This window comes from Nycticebus coucang, chromosome 12 (genome assembly GCF_027406575.1).
Source record: "Nycticebus coucang isolate mNycCou1 chromosome 12, mNycCou1.pri, whole genome shotgun sequence".
Classification (NCBI taxonomy): Eukaryota; Metazoa; Chordata; class Mammalia; order Primates; family Lorisidae; genus Nycticebus; species Nycticebus coucang.
This window is the reverse complement of record NC_069791.1, coordinates 46,666,362-46,678,468: the sequence shown is the minus strand read 5'-3', so window position 1 is coordinate 46,678,468 and position 12,107 is coordinate 46,666,362. Positions and strand designations below refer to the sequence as shown.

Below are 12,107 nucleotides of genomic sequence, written 5' to 3'. Positions count from 1 at the left end.
ACAGTCTTTAGGATGGTCACTAAAAAAAAAAAATAAAATAAAAAAAAAACCCATAGGAAATGACAGGGATGGTGAGGTTGTAGAGAACTCGGAACTCTTTATGTGCTGTTGGTGGCATGTAAAATGGTGTAGCCACTATAGAAAACAGTATGTAGGTTCCTCAGAAAATTAGAAATAGAACTACCATATGATCCAGTGAGCCCACTTCCAGGCATATATCGAAAAGAATTGATAGCAGGATTTCAAGGAGATATTTGTACACCAATGTTCACTGCAGCATTATTTGCAAAAGCCAAGAGGTAAAAGCAACCCAAAGTAAAAAACGTGGATTTCAGGAGTAGGGTGCCGGTCTCATATACCGGAGGTGGTGGGTTCAAACCCACCCCCGGCCAAAAACGGCAAAAAAAAAAAAAGAAAAAAAAAAAAGCCAAACAAAAACAAACAAAAAATAAAAAACAAAAATGTGGACTTCATGGTGCCAAATTTTCAGAAGGAAAGTGAATAAGGACAGTTACATTAAAAAAGAAAGAGAGAGAATGTGGTGTATACATTCAATAGAGTATTACTCAGCCTTATAAAAGAAGAAAATCTTATCTCATGGTACAACGTGGGTAGACCCTGAGGACATTGTGCTAAATGAAGTAAGCTAATCACACAAAGCAAATGCCATATGATTCAATTATATGAAGTACTTAGAGTTATAGAAACAGAACATAGAATGGTGCTTGCCATAGGCTGGAGGGTCATCATTGTTCAATGGGTTTAGAATTTCAGTTTTGCAAGATGAAAAAGTTCTAGGAGATCCTTTGTATAACAATGTGAATATAGTCAATACCATTGAACTATGAACGTAAGCAATTTAAGATGGTAAATTTTATGTTGTGTGTGTTTTAGCATCATTTAAAAGAATGGCTAGAAGAGTAATTCTGTAATAAGTTGCTACTGATTTCTGTACTTTGTCACATTATAATGCCTCTAATTTCTTCTGACTGGGGTCTGTTAGTACTATGACTATGAGGCATTGCTAAGAAAGGGAATTTTCCAGTTAACACGAATGAAGAAAAAGACACATATTCAAGGTAGGGTGGCCAGCAAAATTATAATTACGCTTGGAAGGGCAGTGCTCTGATGCAGGATCTAGGTGGATGAAAAGAGCCAGGAAACAGAAGGAGGAGCCGCTTCTTCATTGGCGGTGTGGCTCGGAGGGCTTCCCAGTGGCTGATCAGCGCTACAATACCCAGGATGGTCTTCTGGGGTGTCACTACTCATGTTTCCTGTAGACTTTATACTCCTGCAGCTTGCTGGGGACCTAGTTTAGCCCGTGGGATGAAACACTCTTGCGTAGGATCAACAGGCTGCAAAGAAAGAAATGCCATTGTCAAATTTCTAAGCCAACAGAGGGTGTGGCACTCTGCAGAACTATGTTTGAAGTATTGTCTCACCACCATTTAATTCTTTGTTAATAAAAAAAAAAAAGAAAAAGATACTGAGCCTACTTATATCAGGCTACACTCTTAGCAATGAACAAGGATCTTTTTGCAAGGTTCTCGAGTGGCTGATCACTGGAAATTGAAACTAAATCAAGAAACTCTTGGAGGGGATAACAAAGATACTCTCATTGTGTAAACGGCCTTCTGAGGGTTGATTACAGCAAACAATATAGCTTACATTTCTGTCATTCTAGGAAGAGCAAATTCTCAGATAACAGACCAGAGGGACTAGCTTAGTTAGTAGACTACTAAAGTCTATTGAACAAATGGTGTGAGCATGGCTTTCACTTTTGATCCCCATAATACAAGAATTGTGTCCCAACGTAGTAGCATTTTTTTGGCTTCGAATTGTGTGTCTTCAAGCCACCACAGCACAAACAAGCCCCCCCCCACCAATCTATTCAGTGGTGTGTTCCCTCTGTTTTTGCCTGAAAGGATTAAAATTTGTTCATCCATCTGGGCATGCAAATGATGGTGACGGACCTAGCCCAGTTTTGGGGGGGGGGCAGCCCAGGCTGCTGGAGCTAGACAGCGATTCAGAGAGAGGCAGTCAGCGGGGTTTAGGCGATGGAGTCAGACAACTGCTACTAAAAACAGAACTTGCACTCATACATATTTATAATTGTCCCCAAGGCAAAACATGGTAAGCCTGTTCCTCTTCACCTTCACATAAACCCTTCAAGCAGGCTTTTCTTTCCAGGGCCCTGCACCTGCATCAGAACACTGGACTGTTGATAGTGGTGAAGATCGGGAGAGGTTCGGGTGGGGGCCAAGGTGTGCCCTGGCTGTGTTGCACCACCTGGCCTGGCTTAAGTCTGGGTGGGTCAAACTCCACATCCCTGTAGGGATAATCCTGCCCTGCCTTTCCCCTCTTGAGTCAGGAAAGCCACTGCAAGTGAAGCCTGAGGGTCCCCTAAGGAAGGAGGGCTTGCTATGTCCCTCCTAGGTGAGCTTAGATGAGCGCATTTACCTGCGGCTGAATGGGAGTACCATAGGAAGTTAATGCTACATCCTCCTCCGCTCCATCACTGTCTCGGGCTGCAAGCCAAAGGGGGGAAGGGCTGGGTTAGTGGAAACAGCACAGGAGGACTCCAGGAAGACTCAGCGGCTTGCAGAGAGGCTCCTGACCTTTCAAAGGAATTCTCACTTAAGGCTGTTATTGAAAAGATGGATGATTTAAAAGAGTGTTTTGAAAGTTTATGAGGAATGTTTATGCGGATAGCTTGTGAGGGTTCAGGACACCGCACACCGTGTTAGAAGAACACCAAGCTGGGGGCAGCGGCCTCTCTCTTTGTGTTACCTGTGTGACCTGGGACATCTCCCCTCTTTTCAACAGCCCCTTTAGACTTGATTTTCTGCAAGCTTGAATTTAGGTTTTGAAACTTAACATAATAAAAAAGGTTGCTCGAGACAGTCCTGTACTGTTATAATCACACACATAGCTGAGTGTCTGTCAGCTCTGGGTCTGCCTGGCAGACCACGTACTTGCGGGATATATACTTGTTTTGTGGTGATCACAGGCATCACGGGGTCACTACTGTTCCTGCTTAGAGGCTGTCGTATGGAGCAGAGGACCCTGGAGAAGATTGCTTGGGTCTCCCTCTGGTGTTTCCTATGGCTAAGCTCCTTAACCTGTTGTTGCTTTTGCTTCCTGATGGAAATAAAAGAGGTATAATGACAGTCGTAATAGTAAGTCTCATTTATAGGGTTGCTTTGAAGATTATATAAAACTAGATATAGAAAGCCCTCAGAACAGGCCACGATATATGGAAAACGCTGTAGGTGTAGTGCTTTGTATAGGATTGTTGTGATGGTGCTGGCGGTGTAGTTATAACTGATGCTCAGACATCTTCCTCCTAGCAGCACTTTTTTTTTTTTAAGAGAGGCTGCTGTGATAGATGAAATGCTTGCTCTTCCTTCATGGCAGAGGAACCCTTGACTTTGTTCCTTGTGGCATAATGAGGTTCCTTCATACTCAGTCTCTCCATAATCAACTTATACCCAACATTCTCATCAGATCATAAGTTAGAAACTCTCATTCTTCCAGCTCTAGTTATTCTCATTCATGAATTAACCAAAAGGCTGAGTGTTTTTCTACATTAAACCTGCAACCACCTCATGGTAGGAAATCTGAGTTGAGTAACACCTTCTGCTTTACACATGGAGGAGGCAGAGAGAAACATCATGAACATCATTTAAAGACAAGGAGTCTGAGGCTTCTGGAGGTTGAGGAGGTTGGGTCCATCTCAAAGTTGGTGAGAAGCAGAGTCTCACGGCCAGAGTAGTGAGGCAGGAATCTGTGGTCTGTATTGCCTCTTGCTGGCCAATTAGCCTCTGCTCCCTGAATTTTTCTGAATGTTACCATCTTCACCTTATCTATCCTCAGACACCTTATCTATCTATGCGCATAACTCACTGTCTTCTCCACTGTTTTATGCTTGTGCTCTCTCTGTGGTCTGTAATTCTTGAGGGTGACCAAGAGAAAAAAAGAAATAATCCTATACAAAAGAACAAACAAAAATTGCACCACCTGGGACCATTCAAATTGGGTTCCCCCTGGTAAGGTGGATGTGCCTTAGAGAAAAAAATGTTGAGAATTGTCAGAAAAACATTGACATTTGCCAGGAGAAAACACCTGGAAGGGTTTATGTTTACGGGAAGTCTTCTTACTTCCCCTCGTTTTATACTCAGTGACCCACCTTTACATTACACACTCATTGATTATTTTTGTGTCCTTTTACTTTCAGCAAGGATCATACTAGATTTTTCTGTGTACATTCAAATGCTGGAAGAAAAAAATGCCCCCGGTAATGTGACACTTTCAAATATACACAGGTCTTTTAGCAAGCTTGATATATACGTGACAATATTCTAATTTGTCCGAAACAGATAAAGCAGGCAATAATTAGAAGAACTTTCCCCTAGTTAAAAAGATTCATAGCTGATACTTTACTATATTTAAGATCTCTACAAGTTATATCACATTTAAAATTCTCAAAGAGTAACTGATTTTATTCTATTTATTTATTTATTTTGGAGGTTAGTTATGCCTTTTTCAGGAACGGCAATATTCTAAAATTCAGTCACTCTAAATATAAAACAAGTAGTATAGTCATCAACTAACCTAATTAATAAAGGATATGTTAAAAAGTAACATAATCCCAGGTGCATGTAAATGAAGTAATTAAACATCAACATAATTTCAGAATTGCTTCTTCATTTTTATTTTGCATTTTAATTGCTTCACTTATGTGTACAGAGGTTCTTTACCCGAATCTTGTTTAGCTTTATAATAACAATTTCCTGTGCCTAACAATATGTTGAGCATGTAAAACTTTGATCAAATGTTTGTGAAAACATGTCTATATCATTGGCTTAAGATTCCAGTGAAGAGTAACTGCTTTTTAAAAGTTCAGTCATGGGTGATGCTTGTGGCTCAAAGGAGTAGGGCACCAACCCCGTATACCAGAGGTGGCGGGTTCAAAATTGGCCTGGCCAAAAACTACCAAAAAAAAAAAAAAAAATGTTCAGTCATTTTACAGCTTTTCAGAAACGTATTTGTAACCTGGTGCAAAGACTATTTATACCTATTTGTTTGGTGTCCTGCTGTAGTAACTTGATTGTATTTCATTCTCCATCCAGATGATTTGTGTTTTAGAATTAACTCCCTAAGCTACTTCAGAGAAATAAAGCCTAATCTTCTTTTGAAAGACTCCCAGGGAAATGGAGTCCTTAATCCCCTTTGCTGATCCCTTTCAGCATTTATCAACTCTTATTTTCATACTTAATCTAAACCCTCCTGCCTCTGAGTCCATTTGCAATCTATTGTCTCTAATTGACAATAGAAAACAATAGCCTCTTGCCGAGAGGTCTTCCTAATGGTGAAATTCTCTTCTAATCATCCTGTCTTGTTCTCCTTTAGGCTGAATAATTCTTGTCTCCTACCCCAGTGGAACATCACATAATTACTCAACTGGAGTCCTAGCTGCAACCAGCCTTAGTCAGAAGAGTCACATGACAAATGCATGCCTCAGAGACTCAAACCAAAGGTTGTATTTTGATACAGAATTTCAAGAGCAAGAATTTGGATGATCTCTGAGAAAGGCACCTAAAGTTTAAGAACACCCATCTCCATCTCACTGCCTTAACCTTTCCACATGGGTCTGAGGTTATGACCCTTTAATCATCTTTTGTGGTTCTCTGTAGAGCCTTCCCCAAGCTCCCCAAGCTCATTAGTGGATGCAGACCTGGAATGGGTAGTCTTGGGACTGACTGATGCTGACTACAACAGCACAGCTGTTCTTGCTGACCACACATCTGTTTATATAGTACTATGGTTTCTTGAGTGAACAAAAACAAAGACAGTGGTAAGCTGCTCCCCTCCCCACTGCCAGGTCATGACCTACAATGACACTTAGTATTTTTCAAGTTATTGTTATTATACTTGTCTGGATGCTAACTGTTTTATATCTATTTGTATGTTTTTTCTAGCTAGGTAGGAAGTCTATACTTTTTATTGAGTTTTAATTATTCTTCTAAATGTCAATATTTGTACTTTTTTCCAGGTGACCTAAATTCTGATTCTTTTTTTTTTTTGAGCTTAAGTTTCTGATTATTCTGTCCAATCTTGGAGCACAATCTATAAGTTCTTTACTACCCTATTGATTTCCCCCCCCACACAATATCAAACTATATTGGCAATGACTATCACTGGTAGACAACTTCCTGCTCAGAAATAGATTTTATGACCCTGCTTCAGTAATAGGATAGTCTTAGCCAAATGAGGAAACATTGTACATTTTTTTTGCAAGTCCTTGCTTTTTAACTAAGACAACTTCCTAGAACACTTTGAACACTTGCCTAATGTTTTGGGGGTTTAGAATAATGACCTTACAAGTCCCAGTGTGTTTTGGGCTATTGTGAAATTCTAACAACTTCTTTCTCTCTGAGTTTTGTTTCTTGGAAACATACAACAACAGAAAGATCGACTCTGCAATTCTGCCACAAGCCTCAGTGATCTGATTATGCATCATCAACAAGCAATGAAAAACTATTATGGGAAGGATGTATAATGTCAATTTCCAACTCTCAGTCGACTTAACTGAAAAGAATTAATGGACATATTTATCTGAGCAGAGTTTAATTTGAATATGCAATTAGCCATAGATTACAGCTCAAAAAAGTGTGTGTACTTAAAAGAAGAGCATATATTAATTTTTTTGAGCTTGGTGAACATTATGTGTGCTATACAGCATGTAAAATTTCATCATTTCACATTAGAAATAAAATGTAAGAAATCAGATGCCTATTAAGACACAAGAATTTATGTAAACTGTGATAGGCTGTGATGTAAATAATAGGTCAGATCTTTCAGAAAAGAAATTAATGAGTTTTGATATATTTCCAGATAACTGAAATTAGCCCTATCTCTCCCAGGTTGTTGGGGTCTACATGTCCTTGTCGTCATGGATAACACATTTTAATCTTTAAAAAAGTATAGTCAGGTGGCTTGGATAAAAGTATGACCCAGAAATTATCATAGAAGTGTCACATAATCAAGTTGTTTTCTTTCTACTCATGATCACATGCCATCTGAGTCTGTATTCAGAAATCTGATGTAATGGCTCTTTCTGTTGCTTTTTGTAAATCTTAAAGAATTCTAAATAGTGAATAGTTTGAAAAGCAAAATTCAGAAACACTTGGGCTTTATGACTTTAGTGAAGTGGTGAGTCCTAAGATTACATTTGGGCAAATTAGGTTTGAGATTTAAATTTTAAAAATGTCAATCAGTGTTGCCAGGATTGACTTTTGTACTTGACGGCCAACACATCTGGACTTTGCATTAGATGTCATGCAGTTGCATGGTCTAAGCCTAATTTGGGGCTAGTTAACTCATTTTACAGTGGATGCCTTTCTTTACCCAGCATGAGCACTCAGAGTCACACCTTCTTTATTTAGGGTCTTTGGTTCATTTCTGTCTTGATCTCTTCTCATACAGCCCTGTGTTTTTCATAACAATTTAACCTTGATTCTGGGTGTCTTTTTCTTTGAGACAGACCCTCACTCTGTGGCCCTGGGTAGAGTGTCATGGCAGCATATCTCACAACAACCTCAAACTCTTAGACTTGAGCAATCCTCCTGCTTCAGCCTCCCAAGTAGCTGGGACTATCGGCACCCGCTAAGAAATCCAGCTAGTTTTTCCATTTTTAGTAGAGATGGCATCTCGCTCTTGCTCAGGCTGGTCTCAAACTCCTGAGCTCAAGCAATCTACCCACTTTGGCCTCCCAGAGGGCTAGGATTACAGGCATGAGCCACTGTGCCTAACTGATTCTGGGCGTCTTCATCTCTATGCTTGAACTATGAAGCCACTCACTCAAAATCGGACCATTCTCTTTTTTGTTCCCTTTTGGTTCATACAGTTGCCCTATTTCTCTGTCTCCTCCCCACCCCGCTGTATCCCCTGAATCCCCCAGGAAAGTACCTCTTGAGAGCTCCTGGTTCTCCACACAAAAGGTGCGTTGGTAGGCTGGGACCGGGCAGGTGTTGCCTTGTCGAGGGCACTGCCTACACGACTTATAGAGAATGCAGAGCTCAGGAATAATGTACAGCAGCAGAAATACCCATGCATTGGTGACCAGTGCGATGCAGATGACCGGGTCATCCCAGTGGGGCTGTCGCTGGAACTGTGGGTTGCCTCTCAGCAGCATGGAGATCCACACCACCCAGATAATGATGGAGAAGAGCACAGTGACAAAGATGAGCCTTCCATGCTGCTTCCAGTTCTCACACGGGCCACACAAGGTGGCTTTGGAGACAAAGAACGTGAGGGCCATCAGAAAGAGAACGTAGACCAGAAGTACGACAAAGTCCACGTTGAGCTGGCAGGGTGTCATGTTCATGAACGTCATACCCCTGGTCATGATGAGGGTCACATACTCGATGGCAATAATTGTCTGCAACAGACTGCACCCAATTGCAATGCACAGAATTGTCGTCCAAGAGAAGGAGACTCCAGCCCGGACCAGTTTCACCAGGTTGGAGGCATGAGCCAAGAGGCATGAGAAGCAGAGTGCAAAGAGAACCCCAAAGAGAAAGAAGCGCACAGGGGCAGTTTGTTGATTGAGCTGGATGATGAAGGCAAAAGCTAGTCCAAAGAGCCCCAGCACACCGAGCAGAAAGAGGAACTGGGTGGGGAGGACGTTCCACTGGCTGCAGTCTTGCACCTTTCGCATGAAGAAGAGAAATGCCAAGAGTAGCATTATTGTAACCACTATGCCAAGTATTGCCAGCGACTCCAGAACAACGCCCCATGCCCCCTCGTTGTCACAGAGGAGAAAATACTCCCCACTGGACTTGATGCAGTCCTCATTCATGATGACTTAAAGGTGGATCTCACAAGAATGATCTTCTGACCCTCTGCAGAAAAAGATGACACAAATTTAGGACATCACATAACCACACAGTGCCTGTCCCAGAGGTAGTCTTATGCAGGGCACCATCACGTGTTTTTACTCAGAAATGAAGACAGCAGGACATATGAAAGAAAGGCTTTGCCAAAATTGTCCTAAGGACACTGAAGAGAGTCTGAGTTGCATTTTGTTTGATCCTTGATACTTATTTAAACACTAAACTTCCCTAGGGGAGAAAATCAGAGGTCTAAAGCGATGAGAAATACCATCGCATATATTACCCCCAAATTTGTAACCGCTGTATATAGGATATCAGTAAAAAAAAAAGAAAGGAAAAAATCAACTTAAAACCCTCAAAACTATGTTAGCTCCATCCTTCTTCTGGGAGAAGCAGAACAGATTTCATTTGGGCTTCCTGATAATTTATCTGGATAATTAACTGCATTTTTATATCACAGTGTCCAAGGCTTTTTGAAAGTGAATGCGACATCTTTTTCATAAAATAGATTTGTGACAACGTTGCATGATTGATGGAATTCCACTTATGTCAAGCTCTAGAACAAGGGCTCCTGGAGCATTGGATCATTCTAGGCACTGATGCACTGCTTGAAGGAGACAGGCAGATGATTTTTCTCAGCAATTTAAATGACTGCTCCCTTTTCCAATTCAATTTAAGTCAATCTAATGCAACAAGTTATAATTAAATGCCAACTATTTGTTCATCAAAGAATTATACAAAATGGTCCTTTCCTTTAAATAACTTTTCAAATAGTTTAGCACCAAATTCCATGTCTTGTCTTGACTGAGGTGGCTTAGAAAAAAAAAAAAATCCCACAAATTCATTTGGAAAAAAAATAACTTGCAGTTGAATACCCCAAGCTCTATTTCCCTTCAGATAGTCCCAGAGCTGATGGCAGGTGCCATCCAGGTTTCCAGCTGAGGTCATGGGCCTTCATTACCCACTTACCTTCTCTTTGTCCACTCTGGAAGCTGAGGCTGTGGAGCTGGCCAGGTTGTAACTGCCTATGAGTAAGGAGGAGACGACCTCAGCTTCTTTAATCTCTCCCCAAATGGGCGGAAGAATCGCAGGCCTCTAACTCACGTTCCTGCAGGGCCTATAAAAAGAACCGGAAGGGCAGAAAGACACACCTATTCCAGTTTCACAGCAACTTTTCTACAGAGATTTCTTTGGTGAGAACAATGACTTTTCCTTCTGCTGCTGAGCAGAGGCACCTAGGCCAGAAGGGAGTGTGATTGTAGAGAAGACTGCTTCCTGCCCGCATATGCCCGGTGTGTTCAGGAAGCTGCAAGTGGCCCCCAGTTGGCCTCAGGAGAGGACACTTCATCCTTCTTCTGACTTGCTCCTTAAGAAAGCCAGCCCCAGAGACTCCCCTACATCTTGATATTAATGGTGAAATTCAAATAACCAGCCACTCAACAAAGGCATACAAAGGTAAAGAGAGTTTCACTGGGTGATTTTGCCTACCCTTGGCATTAAAATAGCCAGTGGTAGGCAAAATTGTGAATTAGGGGAAATTTGTCTTCTCTACTAATCTCTCCTCTTTTCCTTTGAAAATCCTTCCCCAGGCCTTGGCTGCTCATCATGGGGGGCACCTGCTTGGACCAAGCCATTCCTGGCATTGCCTAAGTCTTTGGCTATAATTCCCTTCATCCTTCGGCTCCTCACCCCCATTAGAACACGGTCACTTTGGGTCTCATTCCTTGGGGGATTCCCAAGTCCTGAGATAACAGAGCTCTCAATTACAGGTTACCAACTGATATAAGAGTAATATATTCCTTTCCTCCTTTGGTGACAAGTAATAAATCATATAGCACACAGGGGACTTCTGAGACCCCGAATTGGAGCTCGGCTAGTCTTGGTTTCCAGGCACTCCGTGGCTTGGAGCTACCTTTCCTGTCCACCCATGTTGCTTTCAGGTCTCCCCAGGTGGCTTTTCCCCACTGCCTTACAAAGAAACAAGCTCCCTTCCGCTCACCTTTGCTCAGATGTTGTTCCCTGTCCCACACTGCTGTTTGCTTTATTCCCAGCGATCCTGTTTCTGACCTAAACACTTTGTCTTCATCTAGGATCCAGCTCATTTTCTCTCCTTTGTGACATTCCCGCCTTCTCTGACCAATCATCCAAGCCCCCGCTGCTCACCTCCCGCCATGGACTCTGTAAGACTTAGAGTCTGTCTTGTTCAAAATGACACAATCCTATTTTCTGCATATTTTGTTAATTAATTTATTAAGTAATAATAAATAGAAATAAAAGAATAAGAAGATATATCTGTATTTTACTTATTACTCTCATTTCGATTAGATTTTATAGCAGCCTGGACTATAAAATCCACATTTTATGCCTCCCTAGTATCTGGCCCCTTGTGGAACACCTCCTCAATGATGAATGGTTTGATTCATTGAATGATTGTAATGATAAAATTCCAGACCCTTCAAAAAGTACTTTTTAGCAGTCTGCTTTTTTTTTTTTTGCAGTTTTTGGCCAGGGCTGGGTTTGAACCCGCCACCTCTGGCATATGGGGCTGGCACTCTACTCCATTGAGCCACAGGCGCCACCAGCAGAGGTTTTAACAAATGTGTTTTAATGGAATCCACCTACAAAAAAGGCCGAAACTTAAACTCTTGACAAAATTGTTCTACAGCAGTGTTCTCTCTTTATAGCCTCCTTAACTTTAAAAAGTGTTCTCCTGGGTGGTGCCTGTGGCTCAGTCGGTAAGGCGCCAGCCCCATATACTGAGGGTGGCGGGTTCAAATCCGGCCTCGGCTGAACTGCAACCAAAAAATAGCTGGGCGTTGTGGCGGGTACCTGTAGTCCCAGCTACTCGGGAGGCTGAGGCAAGAGAATCGCTTAAGCCCAGGAGTTGGAGGTTGCTGTGAGCTGTGTGAGGCCACGGCACTCTACCGAGGGCCATAAAGTGAGACTCTGTCTCTACAAAAAAAAAAAGGGTTCTCCTCTGAGAGTGCCCCCTCTGCTTACTTTGGGCATGATGTCACTCTTTTCCGAAGTTGTCAAGGCTACAGTTTACATGAAGGGTAAAGAGATTTTTCAGATGATGAAATGTAACATCCATGAGAATCCACTCTGAGAGCCCAGTGAGTGGCTACATGGTTGTCAGTTGACCATCAGGAGAATTTTCCATTGAATTCTTCCCAGAGAACTATTTTAGCAGTCCCCACCTCCCACCTC

At 41.9% G+C, this 12,107-nt stretch overlaps 1 protein-coding gene across 2 annotated transcripts; it reads right to left on the bottom strand.

The window, feature by feature from the left end:
• Positions 1-561: 561 nt before the first annotated feature.
• Positions 562-11,309, bottom strand: GPRC5D (G protein-coupled receptor class C group 5 member D). Of its 2 annotated transcripts, XM_053556225.1 has the most exons (4): positions 9,867-11,309; positions 7,972-8,906; positions 2,461-2,528; positions 562-1,355 (listed from the first exon to the last, which is right to left on the bottom strand). In XM_053556225.1, the coding sequence occupies exons 2-4, from the start codon at positions 8,861-8,863 to the stop codon at positions 1,284-1,286; spliced, it is 1,032 nt and encodes a 343-aa protein (XP_053412200.1). In that variant the 5' UTR covers positions 8,864-8,906; positions 9,867-11,309; the 3' UTR covers positions 562-1,283. The 2 variants fall into 2 exon arrangements, with proteins under 2 accessions (XP_053412200.1, XP_053412201.1); XM_053556226.1 differs by lacking the exon at positions 2,461-2,528 and having other exon boundaries at positions 9,867-11,303.
• Positions 11,310-12,107: the final 798 nt, after the last annotated feature.

What these genes read in the sequence shown, in the direction of transcription:
- GPRC5D (XM_053556225.1), bottom strand. Translation starts at nt 8,863, where the DNA reads ATGAATGAGGACTGCATCAAGTCCAGTGGGGAGTATTTTCTCCTCTGT. An exon ending in GAACCAGGAGCTCTCAAGAG is followed by an intron (nt 2,529 to 7,971) that starts GTACTTTCCTGG and finishes TTTGGCTTGCAG; the next exon opens with CCCGAGACAGTGATGGAGCG. An exon ending in GTACTCCCATTCAGCCGCAG is followed by an intron (nt 1,356 to 2,460) that starts GTAAATGCGCTC and finishes CTTTCTTTGCAG; the next exon opens with CCTGTTGATCCTACGCAAGA.